This window comes from Solea solea, chromosome 15, assembly GCF_958295425.1.
Source record: "Solea solea chromosome 15, fSolSol10.1, whole genome shotgun sequence".
In the NCBI taxonomy this organism is placed as follows: domain Eukaryota; kingdom Metazoa; phylum Chordata; class Actinopteri; order Pleuronectiformes; family Soleidae; genus Solea; species Solea solea.
Genome location: NC_081148.1, coordinates 11,950,037 through 11,976,904, shown reverse-complemented (window position 1 = coordinate 11,976,904; position 26,868 = coordinate 11,950,037). Strand labels below are relative to the sequence as shown.

General features: G+C 40.8%; 1 protein-coding gene across 1 annotated transcript in view; it reads right to left on the bottom strand.

Annotated features, from left to right (window-relative positions):
* Positions 1-20,776, bottom strand: part of LOC131473956 (kinase non-catalytic C-lobe domain-containing protein 1) — a 31,027-nt gene extending 10,251 nt beyond the window's left edge. The window contains exons 1-18 of the mRNA XM_058651602.1: positions 20,278-20,776; positions 17,067-17,265; positions 14,490-14,548; positions 13,490-13,636; positions 12,250-12,367; positions 12,020-12,159; positions 11,031-11,657; positions 9,872-9,986; positions 9,255-9,326; positions 9,044-9,105; positions 8,792-8,950; positions 8,003-8,080; positions 7,820-7,907; positions 7,319-7,511; positions 5,884-6,596; positions 4,729-4,867; positions 1,905-2,167; positions 429-787 (exon numbers count right to left, since the gene is read on the bottom strand). Coding sequence (XP_058507585.1) covers positions 429-787; positions 1,905-2,167; positions 4,729-4,867; positions 5,884-6,596; positions 7,319-7,511; positions 7,820-7,907; positions 8,003-8,080; positions 8,792-8,950; positions 9,044-9,105; positions 9,255-9,326; positions 9,872-9,986; positions 11,031-11,657; positions 12,020-12,159; positions 12,250-12,367; positions 13,490-13,636; positions 14,490-14,548; positions 17,067-17,265; positions 20,278-20,382 — 3,636 coding nt within the window. The 5' untranslated portion in view covers positions 20,383-20,776. The remainder of the gene's footprint in view (positions 1-428; positions 788-1,904; positions 2,168-4,728; positions 4,868-5,883; positions 6,597-7,318; positions 7,512-7,819; positions 7,908-8,002; positions 8,081-8,791; positions 8,951-9,043; positions 9,106-9,254; positions 9,327-9,871; positions 9,987-11,030; positions 11,658-12,019; positions 12,160-12,249; positions 12,368-13,489; positions 13,637-14,489; positions 14,549-17,066; positions 17,266-20,277) is intronic.
* Positions 20,777-26,868: the final 6,092 nt, after the last annotated feature.

The window sequence follows — 26,868 nt, the reverse complement described above, 5'->3', positions numbered from 1 at the left end:
TATTCAGATCCAGTTTGTAGGGAGTAATATGCCAATTATCTTAACGCCCCAGCTTGTTCTTGTCCCGTTTACTTCCCAGACTGACCATGCCCCACTTCATTACAGTTAAGAAAATAATTCCTGGACTTCTTCGCAAATCTCAACAAAGTGATGCGATGAATTAAATTAGAAGATGCATCAAACGTTTGGAGGCAATATTTTTGTATGGAGGATATGCACAAAGAAACAGCGAGTGAAGTTAATACCTCTGAGAAAAATAATGGCACTAATACACAACATGCTACTCACAACCCATCACTGTAACATGTGAAAGAAATACCTTTCAGTTGTTGTTGTGAGAGCATTAGATAAATAAATCTGTTTGTTCAAACAAATATAGTAAAGGTCATATATGACTCACTGGCAGTAACTTTCACAGCTTCACCTACCTGTGTTTTCACATCAATACATGGTGATCCTGTGTGCTGTCCCAGATTCATTGCATACTGTATCACCTCGGGACTAAAAAACTCTTCTCCAAAAAAGGCCAAGAACCAGGCTGGGCTTAAGCTGAGGCCCGGTGCCCCTGCTTTAAGTCCAGGTGTGAGGAGTTGCTCTGACACCAGAGAGTCACTATCCTCCATGTCCTCCAGGCAGTAAGAGCTCATCTGCTCATGGTCATAAGCTCCCAGCAGCCCTTCCTCTCTCCCTGATGGAAACTCAGCTTCAGAGGGGCTTTCATCGCTGCCCCCCGCTGAATGATCTCCTCCCTCCATCACCCCTGTGTCCGAGCCTTCTGTGCTGACGCCTCAACCAGTCAACAGGGACAGTGAAGAGAGAGAGAGAGAGAGAGAGAGAGAGAGAGAGACGAGGAGGAAACAAGAAAAAAGGGACTGAATCACAGCAAAACAAACCAAATTAATCATGAAAACACAAGGAGCAATCCAGTGGTAGCTCTGGGGGAATTAAATGATAACCCATGGCTTCACAAAGCATCCACTGTTGAACAGAACAGCTTAAAGGCAGTCCAACTTGCTTTTATCGTCATCTTGCAAGCTCCCCTTTTGAAATCACGACCCCATGGCAGGAATATATAAATAGCACGGGCGTAAAAGAGCTTTTCTTTGTTTGTGCTTGTTTGTATTTGTTTCAGCTTATCAGTGGAGAGAAATGAGCTCCTGCTACGAAGGAGAACAAACATCAAAAAGATCCACCAGCAAAAGAAAAAAAATCTATCACAGAGAAAAATGAGGTTTTGTCTGTCTAAGCAGCATTACTCAAAAAGTAAAGGACCTATTTGGATGAAATATTCTGGGAATGTAAGTTATTGACAAATGTTAGCCTTGAAAATTAATTTTCAAATACACATAAAAAAAACAACCTAAAAGATTTAATTGATCTATTTAGGTGATTCACTTGATGCAGAAAGTATTAAAAAAAAAAGAAGAGGTAATATCTCTATAGAATTTAGTTATGATGGACTTTAATATTCAATACTATGTTTGTGAGTGAGCATATGAATGCCTCAAAATAAAGAGTGTAAGGTGTTTGTGGCCTTAGAATAAGTCTTTTATACAAACTCAAGGCCCCTTGCCTTGAGTTTGTATAAGTTTGTACCTTGACGTACGTAGGCATTCCGACATTCAAAAGTAGAAGCTTGCCACACAAATGGAGAAATAGCTGTGCCTAAGTGAACCAATGCATAAACAAATTAAAGGGAGGCAGAGAGAGTGGTGGAGTGAGCAGAGATGTTGCAATCTGCAGTCACCAATACATGTCAATAACGTTACACACTGGACCTTTACTATGACAACAGTTTCTGCAACTGACCCTGATAAACCTATAAACATTGTTATAAACATGGAATTTAAGAAAGATCTGTTTCCAAAGAAAGATAGACCTAAACATGAATTTCCATCACCTACCTTGACTAATACCGTGCTGACTCTGCTCCGATCTTAATTCATCCTCTGCTAGTGCACTTTTGTTTTCTTCATGGCAGGACTGAGCCTTAGTTTCTCCCCAGGAATCCACAGATGCGGGAATCGAAGTGCGGACGTTTCCATTCAGGTCAAGGCGACTTTGCAAGCACACTTCCCTTTTCTCTCTCCAGACACTTGCTATCAAGGGCGACGTAAGGGCAACACCTTTCACAGCCTTTGATGGAGGCGGCTGATCATTAGCGCCGCTGTATGGACACACACACAGACAGACGCACGCACGCACACGAAGAACAATTTACCTCAGATTATACTTCCCAAACAATAAAAGCATTTGTTCCATCAAATTAAACTGCTCACACAAAAAACATAGCGCCCTCCAGTCCATATCAGAGTTAGGATGGAGAGGCTACATTCCTCCTTCTATCCTCTCTGAAATTGGAATGGTGGAAAAAAAATAACCTTGCACAGCTGAGTCCTATATAAGTGAGTCCACAGCCACAAGAAAATAGCGTCTATGTCCTTGCAATTCTACAACCGGAGCATAAAACCATGTCAGTGGCCTCATGAAAGACAAGTCTAGGGTAAGCCCAACCTTCTGCTCAGCTCCAGCTTCAATGTAAATGAAGAGACAAGTGTAAAGCATGTCATTTGTATTTTAACTCATGCATTTATTCATATATTTAAGCCACAACGCCCAAAGTGCTGCTCATCAATGACAATGCAGATGAGGCCTTACATGCATCCTCAGTCTCCTCATCACTATCAAACATCCTGCAAAGCTGTTGCCATAGGGATCATTTAGGCGTCGGGCTGAAATTTATATGACGTGCTCACGCTCATTTTAATGCTGTGTATGGGTGCAGCAAGTGTTGTGAGGACGAGAGGTCTTTCCTTCTATGCTGTGTGTATTTGTTGTATCTGAGAACACACATGACAATAAATGCTACATCTGAACAGAGGCAGGTGAAGTTGCTAACGTCACTGTTTTGCACAGAAGCACCGAAGCTTGTGCTGCCACCCAAACATCTCATTTCAATGTGGGATAAATATTTTAACACCAGAAATAATCTCGATAATTTATAATGCAGATTGTGGTGACCTCATGCAGATTCATTGAGTGGTTCAGTCAATCCTGTGCTCATGCGCACCCTTGTTAAATGGCCGTGGGAATAATACACAATTCCTTATATGAACATCCTGGGGGTGTGTTTTTATAGATCAAATCTTCAGGCTCTGAAACTGCACTTAAAATGTGTTTTTTCTAGAGCTGCAACTAACGATTATTTTCATAATCGATTAATCTGTTGATTCTTTTCTCGATTAATCGTTTGGTCTATAAAATATCAGAAAACCGTATAAAATGTTGATCGGTGTTTGTCAAACTTGGAAATGTCTCGTTTTGTCCACTAACCAAAATGATTCACTTTTAATGATTTCTTTGTTATCCAGGGCAAATAAATGAAGAAGATATTCACATTTAAGAAGCTTAAACAATCGGAAATCTTGTTTAATCATGAAAAAAGCTTCAAACCGATTAATCGATGATCAAAATAGTTATCGATTAATAATCGATTCATCGATTAATGGTTTCAGCTCTAGTTTTTTTCGTTTTCTAATGTGTTGTTGAGTCAAAGGTATGATTCATTTTACATCAAATATTTAAAAAAACAAAACAAAACGGGAGTAGCCATAATTGTGCAGAGGTCGCAAAATATACCGTTTTTCTTTGCCAAGCGAACTCTGAACTGTGATGAATTTCCAAATTTCTTTGCTCAGGTGTAAAAAAAAGAAGTCATTTCATCAGATTGCAGAGGTTGTGCTGAAATAAAGGATACAGGACACTATATTGCACATTCTTATAGCCTCTGTACATACATAATGGAAAAAGCAGCCTAAATGCTCTGAGTTCTAAGGGTTTAAGCTGAAATACGTAATTTCCTACATGTCATATTATTGGGGATTATTTGATAGAATGTAACTACAGAACATTTATGTTGCTGTAGAAGAAGAAGAGGAAGAAGAAGAAGAAGGCATTACAAGTCAAAATGTTACCTTCAATTCAATTACAGTGAGTTTTTGTTTTCATTTTGTTCTTGTTGTTTGACACCAGAACCTGAGCAGAGCTCACTGATCTGTTTGTGCTCAGCTAAGATGTGGAATCCTGCCCCTGGCAATCGAAACAGGATGATTCCTCCCTATTGCAGGTGAAAGTACATTGTGTTGTTTGTGTGCTCTGAGCTAGGAAGAACAATTCATTTAATCCTTTGTTTTATTGTCCAGAATATCAGGAATATAAACTGAGGCTGTTTCAGAGACTAACTGCAGAACACTTCATGTTTGATGAATGTAAACTGAAATACCTCTTTGATTATAAAGTGTTAAATGTGTGTTTGTTTGTGTTTGAGGCCATTTCAATAGAGTCTGGGTTATGTCTGATATGATCTGTGTTTTGGCAACTTAACTTCAATTCATTTAGTTATGACACTTGAAAATGAAATCAATCATTTAAAAAAAACATCTGTGGTAACTTGATTCGAGCCAATTTGGTGGCACATAATACTATGGGACTGTAGTTAACATAATCAAGTCAACATTTCACATTACATTACAGTAATTTAATTATTTCTTAGTCGTGAGTCATGTGAATTTGTCATACACAATTCATGCCATAAAGGCCCTTATGTTTAAGTGTGGATGCCTCACGCCATCATAGTGTTCAAGAGCACAGCTTGTTGCTTTGTTCTCCCATGGAGTGTTACAACATTATAATACAGCGTCTAATGTACAGTTCATTTTTACTACTCACAGTGTGGATGGGCTGTAGTTGACCAGGCAATGTAAAACACCCAGCAAATCCTCTTCCCAGTAGAGATTACTGAACCTCTGCCTCACAACGCAGGCAAACGTGTCGTACTGGAGGTCCTTCAGAGAGAAGATGTACTCCCCTCGGAAAAAGAAAATACAAACAATTTCAAATGGATTGGTCTTCACAACTCAAGACAAGATGACGGAGCAGGCCACAACTGTTCAAGCAAGATAATGCTAGCTGTTATTAAACCAGAACTACTCTAAGTTCTCTTTAATAACACAGTCAATCGACATGGTGAGTGTCATAGGTCAAAAAAGATGCTTTACAGCTCACTCTACTACCAGCAGATGTGGGTACAGTCGAGGTACAATGGAACATAAATAAGACAAAATAAAAAGTAGCTCATTTAAAATTCACTCAGAGTACTATATTACTTTTTTAACAGCATAAGGAGGGGATCTGTCTTTAAACAATTTAAATCTCAAACTAGCTGTATTAATTATAAATAACATTGTCAAGTTTGTCAGTTAACATGTCAACACATGACATTTCAAATGTTTAGGGCACTATAATATGTCACTTTAGTGCGGACCATCCCGCAAAACATCTTCAAACAAAACACTGGCAACATGTGTAAATGTAGTTTTCACCTATGATGACCAGAGAGGAGGAAAAGCATGTAGGGAAGACAAATAACCTCCTGTTGTGTATTATTACTGAAGTATACTTTATGTGCAGTGGACAAAATAGTCAAACCGATACATAAAACATTTTGATGGAACCACAAAGGAACATGCTGTAAATGTGTTGTGGAGGTACTGCATGTTAAATCGGCCATGGAGGGACAATCATTAACCTCCTCTCTTACTATGTTGTGTGAAAATGACCTTGGGGTCTTCTGAGACCAAGTGAGCAGAAATGGCTACGTTCACAAGATGTATTTCCAAACAGAACACACGTTATATGATGTTACGTAGGTATTCATTTCCTCTTTAAATGAATTGTGTCATTCATTTATACAGAGCAGTATAAGAATAACATAGTCTGTGTACCACTGGTATGATGAACTGACTGTTAAATCGACTTAGAACCGTTGTGTAAAGGAAACAAAGCAATAATAAAATGATAAATGAGTCGTCTGAACATACATACCAATTGCGATGTTTTCTTGTCCATCATCCAAATACCCATCAAGTGAAAACTCTCCCTTGAGCAGGTCAATCACCTCCTGTAAGACAGGTTGGACTTTGGCAGAGATGGTCTCAGAAGGAGATTGGTTCTCGTCTTGAGTCCCCGGTCTTGCTTGTCCACTGTGGGCCCTGATCACACTGTACTTCACAGAGCTGTCAGACAGGATGGAGCTACCGCTGAAATATGATAGTGGGCCATATTCCTGGGGCTCAGGCCTCATAGGCACATTCAGACAGTTGATAAACGGACCTTCAGTCGTCTCTGGAACTGTGATTAATCTTTGCAGAGGCTGAGGGACCAGGGAAAGATTTATATCCAACCCGAGGAGGGACTCGGGAGCCCTGACCTGCACAGGCACTAAAGAAAGATGTCCAGTTGTCGTGTCCTGACAAAAGAGGTAATTGTTAAAGACACCAGAACCATTGAGGTTAGTGGATGCCCGAGGAAGAGACACTTCAACACAAGAAATATCCGGGACAATAAAAGAAGTGTTGACCAGTTTCTTGCTGCTGGAAGCTGTAGGAGTTGTATTTATGACCATTTGATTCACAGGCAGTTCCTCTGTGTGTACGCTGGGTTCAGTCTGTGCAGGATGTGGGTGCGTAGTGTGTGAGATGAAATCAGCATCCCTTCCCTCCACTTTTTCACTGTTTCTTGTGAATTCATCCACATTACTGAAAAACAGAAATATTTTTGTTTTTTATTTGAAAGCTTTTTTGGCTTGTAATTTTAGTGATTTTATGCTCTTTTTTTTGTTTTATTCCTAAAATGTACAGATGAGAGAGGACTAGTATCACTCTTAGGAATAGTCACTTTCATATATAATTAAATGTAAAGCTAAAAGCTTAAAACTAGCACTAAAACAAATGAACAAAGTCGGAAAGTAATGGAAATGCTAGCCCCCAGGCTCAGTATTAACAAAAACAGCCTCTCTAAAGCTCATCAACTATTACACTGTATCTTATTTGTCTAATCTGAATGACACACAAAAACTGTGTGGCTTTTTGGGATGTTAATTATTTTGGGCTGGAAGGTGTAATATTTCTACATGTTACAAACATGACTTTTAGTGTAATCAGACACATTCTATCCAATTAAATGTGGATATTCTAACCATAAAATGATGTCAGTGGGAATAGTGTGTGTGCATGTGTGTGTGTGGGGGGGGGGGGGTGACCTAGCTCAATAATAACCCATTAAAGTTTGCACTAAACCAAAATTGCAAAACACACAACTGATGTTTCTCCACAGTATGTCTTTTCACATTTACCTTTTAGAAGGCAGCACTATATAAGCGCGTGTTATAACCACATTATTCATTTAAATTTCATTCATTTATCAAATTTTTAAATACAAATGGGTAATAAAATAGACATAATAATAATAATAATAATACCCTTCAATGGCCACTCCAGTGTCCTGGCTCTCCTCCTCTGAGTCCCCATCTTCAGTCAGGACAATAGGGGTGAAGTGTGTGGCAGTGGAGGTGAAAGCCTCTGGGAGTTGGAGTCCCTGGCTGAGTGGATGGCTGTGGGGAACAGGGCCAGGCACAGGAGCCAGTCGGCTCTCAGTGGCCATGGGAACAAAGCCTACACACAGTTACAACAATGCCAAACACAATATCAGTGATATTGTCTCATGCAATATACATATGTAGTTCACAGAAAATGTGTCAAATATTAGGAACATTTGCACCTGTGGCCATTAAAAGCTTTGCATATTGTAAATAAATCTTTTTTGTTTTTAGAGAAGTCATTGATTTAGATGTAAAATAAGTGATATTATTAACAAAAAATGGTGCATCTTTAAAGCTTCTCATATTTGACACATTTAGCAAATATAGTAGGTTGTAATATATTGCATGAGGGTCTTTAATACTATAGTGAAGTTGTCTTACCGGTGTGGTTTAGTTCAGACTCTTCATAGGAGCTGTTGTGAGTTTCAGTGGCACTCAAATCTTCTGCATTAGTGGATTCTGAGACTGGCTGAAAGACAATGAAATGAGGATAATGGCTAATCTCCGACACTGAAAGTAGTATTTGGATGAAGACACGTGTGTGAATGATACAGGGAAGTTTACCGGGTGAACACTGCTAATAAGGTCGTTCCACACAGTCTCTGCATTTGTCCCTTGACGTGATAAGTAGTCACGACAGCTCTGGAAAACAGCCGCGCGAAAAAAAAAGAGACAATACAGACAGAGCACTTTACACACTGGCACAAATCATGTAGAAAAATTACCGACAACAAAAGAACAAAAGTAAAATGATGGTGTATTTTTAGAAGTGTCCTTCAATTAGAAAATGCCAAAGCACCTTCGCCTTTATTCGAAATACGAGTGAATTTCCTTTGATCAGGATACGTCCATTTAGAAAGCATGTCTCTCTGAAGTGGTGATAATTGCACCGTGATATGCAAAGTGAAATTAGGATTTATTTATAGATGTGTTTTTATACAAACGTGTGAAATTTAAAGTCATTTCCTGAGAAATGTATTGTTCCTGAGAACAATGAACTAAAAAACTGATCATGTCAAAAAAGAGAATTCATTTATAGAAATAAGGAGGGAAGTAAAATGATTAGGGTTCAACTGTATTTTCTTTCCTAAAGGTTTTTGTACAGCTCTGTTCAGTGTGAATGTCTGGTCTTTACTCTTCTAGGAAATTAGGAAGTACAGCTGTGCAGCTCTGTGAGTTTGTTGTTGACATTTAAAACACACAGTCGCACAACGTCAAAGATCAAAACGCTGGAATGTGAAGTGTGTAATGTGTTCATAACAAACATTTTCTCTCCGACTCCGAATGTTCAGTGGTACAGTGGATTGAGGAATATAATGGGATATGATTGAAACACTGTTAAAATGATATTACTTTTTTAGCCACAATAATGGAGGGTCTCTCGATCGGCGTCCTCTTTGCCATCTCAAGGAGCAGCCTCTTCAGTTTGCGAGGCATCGCCAGCTTTTGAGTAGGCAATAAACTGAACTTGGCCGTGGCCCAGAGAATAGCAGCAACAGCGTACACACAAACCTGAGCCAAGACAGAAAGGAATAGAGGAGGGGGGGAAAAAACAACAACCAAAATAAATGATGAGGGGTAAACATGAATGCAGTTCATACGAACCTTTTCAGTCACAATCCCGTGCTCTTGATACTCAGGGGCAAGATAAAATTCATCTCGTGGTCCTGCAACAAAAGGCAGTTCATTAAGTCAGTGAGAGTTTCGTCAAGCGACTGCTTCATATGCCTTGATAAGACATCAAGGTGAGCACACAAAAACAGCACACGAAGGAGCCGTAACAGCACATACAGTGGAATGACAAACGCAAACCTACCAATGTTTTTGGGTTTCAAGAAAAGCACTTCCCCCTCACATCCCACGTACACTGTGTCCAGGCATAAATATGCTGATGGAAGAGAGAAATCAGTAGAACAGACTTGTGATGAACAATATTGTAAGAAAAATGATATAATTTTTGCTCCTTTTCTCTTGGCAGCTTTCAGAATTTCCCATCATTTTTGTAAAAGCATGGTTCAAAAGGAAAAACTAAAAAAATCTAATCTACATAATGTAAGTATTATAATCCTATTTCAGTCACTGTCGGCGTATATGTGTATCAACTTTGTCAATCTTTAATCCTGTCTTGCTGTTGTTGCATTCTGTCCTTGTGGGTGTTTCACAACAAAAGCCCCATTAAGGGATTAAATGTTTCTTTCTACTGAAACGAGGAAGGGATTTCACTTTGAAAGGGAGGGAAGTATTGCGTCTTGTAGCACTTAGGAGCAGGGCCTTTGTATTCAAAGAAACTGCAGTAAGTGGGTATCTCAACTGTTCTAGATAGATAGATAGATAGAAAGATACTTTATTCATCTCACAGAGAAATTCACAGAGCGGTTCTCACAAGAGCGGTGACAATACAATGTGGTTTAACGCGTACATGAGTAAACTCACCTGGAAAGTCAATGTAGGTCTGCAGCGAGGACAGACAGGTGTAACACAGAGCCCACAGCTCATTAACTGTCAGCCTCCGTCCACAGCGACTGAGTAGTTCTCTGAGAGGGATCCACTAGATGAAAAATAAAGAACAAATGCAAAGTTAAATAATAAAAAAAAAAAAAACAGTTACAGACTTAAAGGAATACTTCACCGGTTTGCATTTAGCTTTGTATTACTAGAATTGTGAATACAAAATTGTGCTTCCCAACCTCAGTTTCCGTGAGTCAAGAAATATTTAAATTTTTTTTTGTTACGTGCCCACCAGTGACACTTGGTCCGAGGAGTGAAATTGCAACGCTAATTCAGCAACTTTTTAGACCCACTCGTAGGGAGAAAAGGACCAAACAGTGTTTGCTAACATGGTGGCTAACAGTTACGCTAGCAGGACCAAGTGTCACTGGTGGCCACGTAACAAAGCAAAGAATGAAGATATTTCTCAACTCAGGGGAAACTGAAGTTGGGAAGCACAGTTTTTCAAAAATACAACCGCTATTCTAGTAATACAAAGCTAAATGCAAATCTTTAAGAGCTCTCAGTATCTCAGGTTTAGACATTTCTGATGCTCTAGCTAGACACGGAACTGTTACAAGCAGGAAACGGACGTGTTTAATGATTCCCCACAAAACAATTATCTTGTGTGCACAGGAAAAGAATAAAATGACTTCGCTTTAGTGAATTGGTATCAACATTGGCTTGAAAACGTTAGTTACTTTGTTCGCTGGCTAAATTCAAAAGCTGAATGAAGAAAGGAACCGCTTTTGGACTAAAATAGTGCAGAAAATGTTGTCGAAAGGGATTTTAACTTCTCTGAACACGTCGTCCTCTCACAATATTTTAGATTAAAAGCCCAGCTGTTATCACATGAGAGTTTTATACCTAGGTCACAAACGCATACTCCATCAGCTGAACAAGGTGGAGTAATTGACCCAGAGAATGAACAGCTTCTCCACATACTGTCAAAAGGACATGAATATTAAATACATGTCGCTATCCAGTTCTAATTGTGACCTGCTCTTACAGACAGAGCAAATCCTCTGGAGGTTTTATAAAAGCACAGGACATAAGAGCAGTAAAACTCTATATTGTACATGTGACACCTGTCTGGTAGACAAACCTCATCCTGAGATTCTTCATTCAGACACAGCATGCTTTTTGTCATGTGGTTATTAGGAATGTAGAGGCTGTGGTTCAATGTGCTCTGCTCCCCGGAATATTCTTGTGCAATTTCCAGGTCTTGGCAGGAAGAAAAGGGAGATGCTAAATCCTGGATATGGTCCATAGTTTCACATTCATGGCTCTTCCGAGTCTGTATTTCTACGCCGCATAAAATCTCTGCAGCATCCTCGTTTGCTTGCGACATGTGGTTTTTCACAACACAATTCATATCATCGTCAGTGCTTGTATATGGGTAAGAATCACAGGACTGGCCCCGGTTGAGTCTCTGAAGTCTGTTACTCCACACAGACTTGCAGCTCAGGATTTCATCGGCTCCTATCTCAGTGAGGTCAGACACCGGTACACTGATGTCTCCTTGTGTTGGAGGGGAAAGACAGGGGGGGTTGTTGGAGTCCGGGACGGAGCAGGAGCGGTTAAGCGCCCCCCTCACCCTGTTCAGCCTCTGCTGGGCTCTCCTCTTCACTGGTGAGCTGTTGTGCGACCTGCAATCCATCTCATCTGTCAAGGTCATTTCATCTCCTTCCATATCCTCAGCCCAGAGAGAGGAATCCCAGCCCCCGCACACCTGCAGAGGACATTCTGAGCATTCAGCCGTTTTCTTAATGTAAAAAACAATCTCAACTAAACATCTCATGGTGTAATATAGATTCTAATTTAGATAAATGCATGAATGAAGCAGAAATGACAGAACATTATTCATATACTGCTTTTGATGGGCTGATTTTGTGCTACAGAGAGCAATAATGTGTGGGAAATGCGTCCGTATTTTAATAAGTTAAAAATAATTACTGACACTGACAGGTTAAATAGCAAATTAACATGGATGGCCTGCATTGCTCATCTAAGACAGTGTCAGCACAGTCTGCCTCAGATCTTGGTGTTGCACAGTTTAATTATTTCTTCCTCCAGAACATCACTGTCATGTACCTGCTTTCTGGACAGACCGTTTGCCGTAACAGAATTGCCACTGCACACATTTTTGGCATTATCATCTGAGCTCAGTCCCCTGAGCAGACATCTGGGTTTAGGATGCTGCCACCTCGCCTCCCATGATGCCTCCTGTCCATCTGTGGATACACAAGGATAGTTAGTACTGAGGGGAAAAAAAAACACACAAATGAGAGCAAATACATCTGAATACTTGATGATGGCATCACCTTGAAACGTTGAAACTGATTCAATGGAAAGCACCCGTCGCCCAATGGAGGATAGTTTTCGGCACACAGCTGCAGAGGAGGTATGAGAAAGCTGTCTTTCAGCCAGCGATATGATGTCCTGCAGGAGCAAAGAAAAAAAGACAAATAATGCTCATATTACATTATGTTCTATGCTCTTTTAGGAAAGCTGTCTTTCATACAAAAAGACATAGAGAAGAAGCTTTGCAGGTGTTAGCTTCCCTGATGCAAGGACGCAGTTTATATTACGTTATTACAGTACGAATCATGCTGTAAATTAAAAGAGATTGCATCTCTAAGTTATAAGACCTATTGTCAAACACTTCCACACCATGTAACTTGCAGTGGTGCAACTTTTCCACTTGATGCTGCTCAAGAGTGCTGCTCGACAACAGTATATGGACACTAGAGCTGAAACAATTAATCGATGAATCGATTATTAATCGATTAGTAAATTAATCGACAACTATTTTTTTATCGATTAATCGGTTCAAAGCTTTTTTCATGATTAAAACAAGATTCCCGATTGTTTAAGCTTCTTAAATGTGAGGATTTTCTTCATTTCTTTGCTCTGGTTAACAAGAAAATCATTAAAAGTTAATAATTTTGGTTTGTGGACAAAACAAGACATTGGAGAACATCATCATTTCCAGGTTTGACAAACACCAATCAACATTTTTTAAGGTTTTCTGATATTTTATGGAACAAACGAAGAATCGATTATGAAAATAATCGTTAGTTGCAGCTCTAATGGAAACACAATAGAAGAAAGAAATAGACTTAAATGAATGTTATAGCCATAACTACTGTAGAATACTGTAGTAAGGAAAAGACAATAATACAGTTTATTTTGAACCACGCCTGACTGTAAAACAGATGGTGATGTAATGCTGTACTGAGAAATGTTTTATTGTTCACCGTCCATCTACTTGGCTAAAATGACTCTAAAATCTCAGTAAATTATTAATATGATTTCATACCTGTAGTCAGTTATTTGTGTTTTTATGCCTGTGGTAATTTCTTGCTGTCACTAGTTTCTTTTTTTATGTCTAACTTGATAAATTTACTTCTGTGCTGTTATTTTTTTTAACTCATCAAATGTCTATTTACATTTCACCTTATTTTCGCTCGGTTACCAGGACAACACAACTGCTCCAGTGATGAGTCCTAACCATAGCTTTCTATTCTATTCAAAACCAGTCAAGTAACAGGATTTTCGTACCTGCAGTAGCGGCCTGTCCTCGGGCTTCTCGTCCTGCATCTGCTCCAGCAACTTCTGAATTTCTTCTCCCAGCATAACCTCCAGCTCCGGCTCAATGACAAAGTTCAGCGCAGCGGAGAGTGTGGAGCCCAGCGAGTAAACATGACCCTGCAGCAGGAAAAGAAAACACATCTAAATCTGTAACAGATTATAGAAGAAAAGAAAAACCAGAATCCCCCTCACCATTTTGGACAGTAATTGTCATGTATTGTGTGTATTTATCATAGATCTTCTGTTTCATTTTGCTACACAGAGAGTGGATATTATGGTCAGGCCTTTGCCAGCGGTGGATTTGAAGCAGGTGCTTTTGAATCCACATCCAAGACATAATGATCACTTCCAACAATTGAAGTGAAATGTGACCAGACTTATGCAGTAAACACATGTGCAAGGCGGAGCCCAGTGAGGGTCACTAAAATAGAAGAGTAAATGCTCAGCTGGCTTTGACTCTTGTTTTGCCTATGCTGTGTGGCCATGCTCTAACTGTCCCTTGAGAAAAACACTTGGGGTGGAAAAAGAGAGAAAAGTTAAAGGAATACTTCACCGATTTGCATTTAGCTTTGTATTACTAGAATAGTGGTAGTATTTTACCCTTATTCTAGTAATACAAAGCTAAATGCAAATCGGTGAAGTATTACTTTAAGAGGAGTAAAGTGTATTGTGTGTGTGAACATTGTGTAGCTTGACAGAAAACAAAACTAACATGGATTTTATTTTGAAATCCACAGTAGTTACATACGTGTACTGTAAATCACTGTAAATTACTTTATATTTTGCTTTCCACCCCTACTTTGTTTTACCTGTATCACATTATCAATCTGAAGTGACCCCAGAGACGACCTTGTCACTGACTGACAGCTGGCCTGTGATGGGGGAATTTGGGGGACGAAAGAGTGCCTGTGACTGTTTGCAGCTGACTGGAAGCAAACTGAAATCTGTAAGTATATTCAGAGTTGCTCACCTCAAACGTGCTGCCTGTGTTGTCAAACTCGGGAGGCACGAAGGAGCCTTCGGGGTCATCTGCAGGTCAACAAACATGCAAATTGACTTCATCATCAAAGTTGTTTAGAGTGCACACTGTACATCATAATGTCAACAGCGCAACGTTTGTAGTTTGATGCATATAGTGGTGTCAATTCTGTACGGTAACCTAGTTGCTAAGCATCCAATGAAATGCAAATGATCCACAACAGTCTAGTGAGCGGGTGAAGCAGTTTCCCCTGCATTTACGTAATTCACATGTCCGAGATAATCCTTGACAAACGAGACAGGCTCTATCTGTAGACCCAGCGCTGAAGCAGCCACAGAGGAGTGATGCATCCTCCTCCTCCTCCCACTGATAAAGGTCAGAGCTCACCTCAATCTGGTTATGAGCAAAGTACACAAATACATCGCTGTAAAAAACATTCTGTTCCCTACACTGGACTCAAGGTCTCTGGTAAATGGAGACAGAAGGAGAGCCAGGGAGGAAACCATGAAAGTGGGTCATGACAGATCTGGGTTTGTCTAAGGGAGTCCTGATTTCCCCTCCCAGGTGTAAAGAGGGTACTCACTCCTTTCCCCTTGTCTCCTTTTTCTTTTCCTATAATGACTTTTTTCCTCTCGTTCTTGGCATTTTCACTCAATATCCTGCATATTCGTTTTATTCGTTCTGTCCTTTCCCTTCATTTCCTTCCGCTGCCATCCAGCCATTTTTCATTTCTTGTCCTCACCTTCTCAAATTCACGCATCCATTCCTAATTTGTCTCATATACTCCTTTCCTCTCTTTCCTGACCCCTTTCCTGCCATCTCCCTTTCACCCCCTCCTTGACTCTTCCATCTTTTCCTCCCTTTATTCTCTCCTTCTCCTCTCTTCTCAAAGAGAATCAAACAAAGACGAAGCAGAAAGGGACAGAGGGGAGTACTAAAGGAGGACACGTTAGCAACTGTAACCCAGTGAAATAGGCAGTGAATTAAACAGAAAAAAGACAGCCGTTGTCGTGACGCAGTTGGCTCCAGTACGATGGTGCGAGCTTGGTGAGTCATGTGTGCCTACAGCATTTCAGCACAACAGGTAGTGTGAGCCGAGCGGTACACACTGTCACACTTGCTTTAACACACTCTCTCCAAATGGACTGGTCATATTTCCCACATAGCACAACTGTTCTTGCTTTCTCACAAATGGAGCCGCTATGCCTCGTCACATACAACCCCATCGCCATCACTGCCGTACTAATTAATGAGCCGGGATGAGCTGAGATTATCGATAAGTCACTGTGGCAACAGCTATTCTCACTGAGATTCATCACTGCAGCTCTCAAGGTCACTCCAGGGACGATCTGTTTGCATGAGAGCAGAGCGACGGGCATCCAAGTGTGTGTCAGCTTGAAATTTCTAAACTATTGCACAGAAAGGCTCAATTAAATGAAATCAATAGCGAGGAAAGTGCCGGGCTTGGCGTCATGACTAATGATACCGATGCACTGCGTTGAGCATGAGCAGCCAAAGAACGAAGGTTAATGTGGGCAGTGAAGCTCCTTTCTCTATGCACAGGATGAATCACAGCCAAGCGGCTAAACTAAATCAAATACACCATGTCAACAAATGAGGACTGTGGCTGCAGCGTAATCAATCAAAACACTGCTACACCGCCACAGGGACCGCTGCAGATCTGTGTGGAGATACCAAATAATACAACACTTTAAATGAGAGAGAGAGAGAGAAAACTGCTGATAGTCTGACCGAGCTGTTTCCACAACAACGATCCCCTGGCAACATTAACACGATAGATCTAATCAATACGTATCCATTTTGGATATTTGTCATTAGGGAATTGAATAAGTGTGTGCAATAGTTAATGATCTCTCGCTGGGAAAACAACAGAAAGTGAATGATCTCTCTCTCTCTCTCTCTCCCTCTCACTCTGTGTTATTGTCAACACATGAAATGAAACAAGGGGAAAATGAGGGAACACAAGACAGAAGGGAATTACAAAAAGAAGCTGGAGATAAAATAAGTGACAACAGCTCCTGATGAGATATTTTATCTACAGTCTCTATGTACGTCTTCTTATGGACGTCTTGTGTTAGTAAAAAGCCCGACAGATCCAGTGAGTCATTGATGGGGTGTTTTCTAAGAGGAACTGGCAAATACACACTGATAAAGATCACTGAAGAGAGAGGGGGGGGCTTAAGCTGCACTTAATAAAGGGCAACCTCAACTTCCTGCAATGCAGTTCTTATCTCGTATGTATTCACAATATGAAACAGATCCTTATTCAAAAACTACAGAGAGTGCAGACCTCCAGAATAATCCTCTATCTCACATGGTTAACGTTTAATGGCCTGATATGAACATGTCAGATTTTAACATCCTAGCCATTTAGTACATAATGGATGGAACAGAACGTACATTCATGTGCGAAATGTCATGCAAGTAATAGTGGACAGTAAAGGTTGTCTATAATAACACATCAGTGACACAAAAAAGGTCTTGAAAGTGGCGTAGTTACTCCACAAGTATCGGAGTAGAGGGTGTTTGTGTGCGAGGTAGACTCACCACTGAGCTGCTCCATAAAGCAAACGTTCCCATGGGCATTGAAGGCCAGCGTGTCTGGCGTTATACACAGACTGTGAAAGAGATGGGAGGGTCTGATGCTCTTCAGGGCCAGAGCACACTCCGCACAGACTGCCCACACCTCCTCCTCAGACAAACAGCTGTCTCGCAGAGAGAGGATGTCCGCCAGTGATACATTCTCCTGTGGACACACAAACAAATGTCCAGCCTCAGATGTCTTTAAAAATAAAAAAATAAATGGTCATTTCAATTTCTGTTTCTGATCTGGTTCAACGCAGTGCTTGTGTGTGAGGGCAAATCGTCTTTGCTCTTCACAATAACTCTCACATGAGCTGGTGCCAATCCCAGCTGACTACTACAGACAAACTATCATCCACACTCACGGTCAATTTAGTGTCTAATTTGCCCCAAATCTGCATGTTTTTGACTGAAGAACCCCAGAGAAAATACATGGGGAGAACATGCAACCTCCCTGCAGATCCTTCTCGCTGCAAAAGACAAGAGTAGCGACCACTACACCAACCGTGTGGCTCGAGTGATGTCATCCATCCACATTGGCTAGAAGCCATTGCACACAGAAAACTCATTTTCAAATTAAGTTGATCTTCCCATAGCCTGTTAATATAAATATACCGATTCAGCAGCTGCTTTAAAGAACCACCGCTACAGCACAGAGAATATCATACATTTTAATGTGATAATAGGAACCAGAAGGCAACCCACTCCATGTTTTCCTACCACCAAGTCCCAAAATGCACCATCGACATTTTGAAAACAGTTGCAGCGCTCAGCTGAATTCATTTCAGTCAGCCGACTCAAGTGGAACGGATATATTAACATGTAAATACAGTATTATTATTATATATAGGTATATACATAGGTTTGGTATTAAGACCTGGTGGTCATTCTACTTCAGCGCTGGAGAAAGATGCTGCATTTCTCCCTCTGACAGTCTCCAAGGAAAATAATCAACTCTCTTTAAAGTGTCTCTCTTCATAACTCAGCATTTATTTTAAGTCAGAAACACTAAATGTAATATGCTATGCGCTAAATCTCACTTCCTCCACTTGGAAATAAACAGCCCATTGCTTGCTCTGATTTACACTGGAACATTATAACTGCAAAATCCAAATGATATAATTAAAGTGTGTGGGTGTGTGTGTGTGTGTGGGGGGGGGGGGGGGGGGTTGTTGTAGGAATCCAATTGCTTTTCACATCCCACAATTCAAAGTGAGCATAGATAAACAATCCCTCTTCAATACATGCATGTAAAGTGGGAACAACCTGCCTGTCAAAACCTGCAGAATACTCATCTAACAGTACTGAATAAACACAACTAGGACACAAGGAAAGACAGACAAATTAATCCCGAGCATGAATGCGATCTTAAATCTTTGCAGACATTGTCAAAGGTTTTAGAAAATCTGCAGGTTTGCTGTGTTAACTGTCTGGCTCTTGTCTTAAGTGACTTCAAACTGTGCATGAGACACGCAAGTCATATTTCAAATAGGAGTTTCTTATTACACCAGAGTATGAGCGACCTCATTTGGACACAGAGGACAACATCTTGAGTTATAGGCTATATTCAGACGCAAACCCATTTTGGTAAACTAGTACACCACGCTATCCTGCACAGACGCACAGTACAAACACTTTTTGTTGGCAATTTCTTGGCGTGACTCTCGATGCCCACATGAACACACCATCTGTGATCCACCATCACCAAATGGCCTCTTTTATCCGGGCAGTTGCAGTGATCTCAGAGATTCCATGCAGCATCCTCTGCAGAATGCTGCGGTCTGATTATTATAGTATCTTCTGTTCAGTTAGCAAGTGGCCTCAACCACAGACAGAGGGGGGAGTCAGGGGTCTTTACAAAGCACCAACTGTCCAGCACTAAATCGAGCACTTTAATCACCATGACCTTAACATATTTTCTTCTTCCGAGACAGTATTTATACCAGCGTGCTCTCAATGGACACTATATGTACTCAAACTAGTCTTAATGCATGTGATCTGTTTAATATTCCACAACTGCATTAATCTCTGCTTCGCCTTATGACTTTCTTGTACGAGCAGGGAAGTTGCAGCACAATTACAGAGCAGGAGAGTGCTACTACATGCAGCAGCAGCAGCAGCAGCAGCCCCATAAATAGACAGTTTCCCTTGAGAACAGTGCAGGGGAAAGCTAGAAGTCCCCCTGAAAAGTTAAATATGCTGTCCTACATAAGTTTGCCTCTTAGCTCCAAGGTTCTGATGAGACTAGTTGTGATGTTCTTCACACTCTGAGGCTGAGAAGAAAAGTGAAAAAAAAAAAAATGTATTTGCATTTGACTGAAGCTCCGTATGTTATGTGTTCAAAAGACGACAACAAACAGCCTAACCTCATGAGCAAAGAGGAAGTGGAAAGCTGGCGCCTTAATTGGATAAAGTTGTGTGATTCTCAAAACGTTGTACTGTCAGACTCCTGAGACAGAGACACTCATCTTTGACCAAACACTCTAAATCAGAGTTATTTAACTTAAGTATCTCACAAGCAGACGCTTTGGGTGCATTTTCTATTCTTCAATTCCCGCAAAATGAAATGCAGTTTCCAGTTTCCCAACTATCACTATATTTACACAGTGATATAGTCAATATAACTGTGCGATTGTTTACCATTTGCTTGTGACCCAGTACATAAAGCGTGCTTCATATGTTTAGGAGCTGTAACTAAATACCGTTCCTGGTCATAAAGGTCCCCATTGGCTGCTGCGACACTGTAACCCCTAGATTAGGAGCAAATACCAACTATCTTACTTAAATAAATAATTACACTTTGCTGTGCCAAAAGGAGCTCGGGAATCAATGTTGGGTTCATTGTCATTTGATTAAAAACGATGGACACCATCAATTTACTGAGACTCAATTCAAGTTTTATTTTTTTTAACATTCTGAGATGTTCCCCCAAGCTTCTAAAATTTTAATATCCATTTTTATGTTATGACTCTCTCTCCTGACCTATTAATAAGAGAATAACCATTAGGGGAAATCATTGCAAGAACAATGCTGATTCTCTGGATGACATCTTTCTTCTCATCTGAAGTTTACATTAGGCTTCACCTAAAGATTAATTCATCAAAGTGTCCTCCATTTTATTTGGCATCTGTATTTGGTGTCATCATAACTTCCTCAAATGAAAACACTGTCTCACCTCATCCTCCAGCAGCGGAGGCAGATGTTCCAGATCGTCATATCCGTCCCTGTCTCCAGCGTTCAAGTACGAAAGCGCCGTATCGTCACCACCTGAGGTCTCCATGGCACCAACTTCGATCCAGTCAAGCCGTGAAGCAGACGGACGGGGCGGGAGGCATTCCTGAGCTGTCCCGGTGTACACCCAACACGAACCGGGGGGGGGGCGACTATGTGCTGCAGTCCAGCAGTCCAAACACAGCGATGGCGTGAAGACAGCCAAAGACCCACAGCAATGCGCCTGAAGCAGCGTCAGCTGAGAGCCGGTGGGAGGGAGGTAGGGAAGGGGTGGCGCGGGAGATGATCCCTGTCATGATCACCACCACCACCACCACCATCACCACACCTCCGCAGAAAAAACACGGCGATCATGAGCTGCCGCTGGTTTCCTCCCTCCGCCGTGGAGGAGTCAGTGTTGGCGGAGAGGAGCTGCAGTGTGCACGCCACAGTTTGCTCCACGCCTCCGTTCATCGTGCAGTTTGAGTGACTCATTCATCACTTATTTACGGTGGCCCTGAAGTGCAAAGACAACAACACATTCAAAACAGAAGGGGGGAAAAAAAGGGCAAAAACTGAAATTTACTTTAAACTTTAAATTTAAATTAAATAAATAAATAAATAAATAATACAGCTCCACATCACACAATTTAACTAAGATTAAAAGCACAAAATAGAAAAACAAATAAAAAGCAAATGCTGTTAGTTGTTTTGGATGTATCTGACCGCCTATGCCTTATATTTACTGCGTCTTTTATTTATTATTCTGTACAGCACTTTGGTCCACTGTGGCTGTTTTAAAGTGCTTTACAAATAAAGTTGGATTGGATTGGAAAAACAACATAACTTAGACTTCACCCCATTCATGTAACAAGCCTCTGTCGGCCTCTGTTGGTCATATTGGCAACTGCAACACAAACAGACACACAGAGCCACTAAAAACAATACTTCAAATAAAAAAAACAAAAAACAAAATGAGAAGTACCCTCTTGAGTGGTAAAAACATGAGTAAGTGCCCTACTGGCTGCCATTCATATGTGGCCTCTAAAGCAAAAACATTTGGTGGAGAAAAGTAAAGCAGTGTGCTATAAGATACTCTTGCAACTTGGTTTCCTGTGGGTGTCCTTCCAAATCAAAAAGTGTGCTGTTATAAAGTTCCATATTGTCCCTACATGACAGTGTCCTTAGATGGTGTCCTTAGAGGAAACAATATTCACTGCTGTTAAGAAAATGCCAAACTCGGTGATAGAAATTGACGCTGTGCTGTACAGTAAAGGATGTCCATTTATGAGAATTAAATTATACACTCGTGGCGCTCAAAGGGATTTTGTGGATTGTTGTGTAGGGCCGGGTCATACTTACTGGATTTGAGAGCCGCTTTGACACCGATTCGTATATAATTAGACGAAGAGTCTGCAACAGTCTAGTGTTCCACGCCTGCACACTCAATGTCACATTTATCACACTTATTGAGAGTCCACACGGACCAACCCCCGGAAATGGGACGTCAAAACTTTGAACCGAGAGGTCGTGCACACATGTTGAGCAGCATCCCGCGAAATCATTTCAAGCTCTCAGCCGTGCAGTCCTCCCTGCTCTCATATTACAAATGCAATCCCACACTTCTCTCGGATCAATACTATTTATATTTGCTCTGATCCATTTTAATTGCCCACTCTAACTGAATAGCATCTTGTGACGAGGTCCTCATGATGATGGAAAGTTTGTTTGGGTGCCAGCTGAGCCTGGGGTGGCAGGGAATGAGACTTGCTGTTATGCTGTTGAGCAGTAATAGAAAAGCTTCTCTGGCAGAGGCCAGAGGGGCAGTAACATTATTAGATTTCTTGACTGCATGGCGTTCTGACATGTTGAGATAATGCCGGGTAATACTTCAGTCTATTTGATCCATGTTGGTATTGTACAGTGAGAGATGCATTCAGGAGGTGTTTCATCCATCTACAAAAGGATTAGCTGCGTAAGTGGAAATATCGCATAGTCCCTCACAGTTGGGAACAACGGATTCATTTCCAGTGAGGCGGGACTTTGCGGGGACAGAAATTGAAATCGGAGGTTATGCTGTATGTTGGTGGCTGCTTGCTTCCGTCTTTTCTAATTTGGCTGCAAACAATATGTTGCACTGTGGTGGGCATTTTTCTTCCTCTTCTTAATTCTGCTTTTCCTTATTTTGCTATTAACTAGTATCTAGTAACTAGTAACACATGTATGGAATGATATTTCATGTTATTGAATTATCAAAACATAAGTGCACATTAAAGCTCTAAGGTTTAATGATGTCATGTGGATAATGTCTCATATATATTTAAAATAAAATGTGTTTCATAATCATGGTCAAACATTGCTCTCATCGGTTTGAATATTTTGTGAAATTTAAGAGTCATTCTGTGTGTAAATACACATATGAGAAAGTATCAGGTTTGCAGACAGACAACAATATAAACAATATAAATTAATCTAATTTGTGTGCAATATGGGAATGGGGAATACTGACAGATGTGTGGAAACTTCCCAGTCAGCAGTTTCAGTATGATGCATTTAAAAGTGTTGCTTTATATTTTCACAGCGGGGCAGCTCCTGTGAGAAGATCTGACTTAGCAGGAGGATAGCAAGGTGTGGGGTGGGGCCAAAATGTAAAGCAGCATTTATGTACTTGAGTTGAGTTGAGCTGTGGTAGAAAGATTGGTGTATTCACTCATCTTCTACCACTTTATCCTCCACATGAGGGTTGCGCGGGGCACGGATGCCAGTCCCAGCTGACAGAGGTTGGTGTATATCAAAAACAAAAAGTGCAATAGAAAAAACACATAAAAATGACTTAAGAAATTAAAATATCACATCTATAGAGGCCAATCAGGACACTGTAATCTGCCTCAAATTATTAAGTACATATAAATACACGTCATCTTTTGTTAAATACATGAATGGACGCTCTTAAGTTTCATTTGTAACCTGTAAAATATGGCAAATTCAATATGATGCAGAGTGGTACTAATTTGGCCATTCCTTTGAAAAATAAATAAATGCACAATAGCAGCAGCACAAAATATGAGCTTTTAGTCGCGAATCGCTGCCTGTGCAGGCACATTCTAAACATCAGCATTTGAAGCACGTTGTGTGTGATAGTTGTCCTGACAAGATTTGATGTAGTGAGCAGTGTCTACAAACTTCCTTATCCCTCCCAAAGGCCCAATGCTCACATTTACTATCATCACCTCACCTTGAAAATATAGTCTTTTTTTTTTTTTTAAGAGTCCCGCACAGAGAAATGAATCTGATAAAACCGGTTTTGATAGTTGTTTCACTGGACCTTGTCAAAAATGTGTGGCGTGTGGGCCTTTTTTTTGGTCCCACTTGACTAGAAGAGGAACTACACTGATCAGGCACAAGAACACAACTGCATATACTAGAGAAGTGTGTTCATCTTTGTAAATCCTCTAGTTTCAATTAGCCCATCAAGCTTTCTGTGGGTCGACCTACATGGTAATATCACAGCAAACAGCGGCGCAGGACAATAAATGGGAAAGAAGCTGCAGATACGACATGATGTTGAAATCTGTTCACACGGAGAGGTCGAAAAATGAGGCCTGCGAGATCACTTAAGGAGCTGCAGGGGGAGCTGCGGGGAGCACAGTGTGTTTAAAGTGAGATCTTAACTCGGGGAATCGAATTGCAATGAGTCCACTTAAGTTCTCACTTATACGGAAGTGGGTGTTTTGCCAAGCATACCTTAGGCTTTTAAAGAGAGCTAGACTTCCTAACACACGTTTGATTTTTAATGCACAACGACGTTGCCATTGCATCGCATTTACATAGAGAAATGTATTCATTCATTCAGGAGGGTTGTTTCAGGAGTGATCGATAGAGTCAGTACACACACGCTGAAGCGGTTGCTACCCTGGTCTCACAGGGCCAACATGCAAGATACACCATCAAATCTACAGGCAGTTTGTAGTGTACAACTAATCTAATCCCAGTGTGCATATCTTTGTGAACTGTGGGAAGAAGCCAGAGTGCCTGAAGAAAACCCACACGCACACACGCACAGAAAGGCCCCGATCAGAGTGGGATTTGAACCCGGCACCTTTTTGCTGTGAGGCACCAGCAACACTGCTGAACCACTGCAAGACATTTTTGCTAGAAATGTTTCTTAATGTAATGTGATCTCTTTCTCTGCATCACAACTCGGCCAGATCTGGACACGCCACTTTGGCTTGGTAATTATAGAGAAAAGTCACTTCCCCTTGGAGATAGAAACTGGACTTAGTTTGCAGTTAAGGGTTACGTACTATAGTTTGCTCTATTCTGCAGGCCCTGCTTCCTTTTCTTTGTCTTTTTTTTTAATTGTAACTTTCTATTGTCTCCAATATTGTAGCATTTCCATGTTTTCCTATTGATGTTTTTTTGTCATATAAGCCTCAAGTTTAGTATTCCATATTAAATGTACTTTAACAAGATAACTATGGGTCTTTCTGCATGGAGTTTGCATGATCTCCCCGTGTGTGTGTGTGGGTTTTCTCCGGGTTCTCCGGTTTCCTCCCACAGTCCAAAAACATTCAGATTTGGGGGTTAGGCAAATTGGATACTAACGTGATTGTAGGTGTGAGTGTGAGTGTGAAAGTGAATTGTTTGTCTCTATATGTGACCCTGTGATGGACTGGTCAGTTATGTCATCCAAAAAATAAATCTATGCAACTGAGAAAAAGAATCCATGTCTGTCTGTGAGGGGAAGTAAGCTCTCTATCCCCGCGTACATTTGCATTTGGTTTTAATCGCTTCAGCTAGCTAATCGTTCACTTGGTAAAAAATGGATTAAAAATGCCTATAAGCGGTGTGTGATTTCGATCCGGATCAGTCCTCGTGCTTAATATTCTGTGTTGAGATTGATCTAGCAATTACACTTCCATACATGTGGACGTCTAAAACTGACTCATGTCTCAACATCAACCATTTGCATAATCTCCCCCCCCCCCCCCCCATGTCTGGTAATTGCAGTAACAATGATACTCCCTCATCTGGTACACGAGGAGTTTCTCTACTATCTCTACTCACCCATCTCGGGCATTAAACTGCCCGTTGACCTCTGTGCCAAAGCCCTCTACCACAGATGAGTAACCAAAGGAAGTGTAAATAACTCAGTGACCACTGCGAGTGTCCTTCAGCAACCTCAAGTTACCACCTGCACCCACTAGATGGCATTGCTGTATAGAGAGCAGCAAAGAGCAGCTATGTGAAACCAAGGACTGGGAATCCGCTGTTAAACTGTTTGCATTGTTGACGGTTAGCGGCTACGAAACGTCATGCATGAGCGCCACTGTCTGTCTCTGTATGACGGCTGAACTCAGAGCATAACTCAGAGCATTTATTTTTTTACTGAGGGTTTGATTTGTGTGACTGAGAGGGGGAAAAACCCTTGAGGTTCTCTCAGCACGCATTTCCACTTTAGAGTTGGTGAGTAGATGCCCAAAGAAAAAAATTAAATAAAAGTCTGAGAGCCGAGGATGTAATTCAAGGATCCCAGGGCTCATCTGATGAAAACAAATGAAAGTGATAACAGACTGACATTCTGTGCTATAGTGTTACAACCAAGTGAGGGCGTGTATATATCTATATATAGATATATATATATAGTCACAGATGAAACACAATGTACTGGAATTTGAAGCCAAAAATGTAATGTCCTGCTCCACAAGGAATGCCCTTTCAGTCACAGAAAATTAAGACCATAAAACATCTTTATAGTTAAGTTTTTGTGGACAGTGCAGTAGTTAAAAGTGTCTCACAGAAAGAACGATGGGGGTTCAAACGTGTCTGCTAGCTGAGCTGGGGACTTCTTTTTTGTCAGGCATGCATGTACTCTGTGCGCCTGGTTTCCTCCGTCTTCCTCCAACAGTTCCAATAAATACAGGTTAGGATGATCATCAACGCTAACTGTCCGTGTATGAGAACATGAGCGTTAAGGGTTTTTCTTCTTGTCCAGTGACATCTGCTAATGGCTCCAGTTTCCCCTGATGCGCTCAAAAAAAAAAAACAAGAGTAAAACTAAAGCATGGATAGATGGAATTTGACTCTCTTTACGCCATGGACAGCAACTGTGTGTGTGTGAGGAGAAAAAGAGGTGAAGAATGGTATGATGCAGACTGGGTAAACAACATTGCCTGGTTGGCACCCTGGCCTGATGATTAGGTTCTCCCCTGTGCTGAACTGCTGAATGACACTTTCTGTGAATGTGAATTTCAAAATGAAGTGATGAGTAGAAATAAAATAATAATAATAATAATAAAAAAAGAGTTTATGCTGACTAAATCACTGCAGCAGTATGCAGGGTGATTAACATTCCTGGCTCTGTCTCTGTCTGGCATAGCTGAATGATGAAAAGTAGCATCACCACTCTGGCTTTATAAACTCAGCCTGGCCATGCAAAGACCCAACTCCTCTGATTATGCACTGTACTGTATGGAGATTTTAAAATGGAGAATTAAGCTCAAATAAACAAGGTCAATGTTATAGATAGATATTCAGATATATTATTAGATCAAAG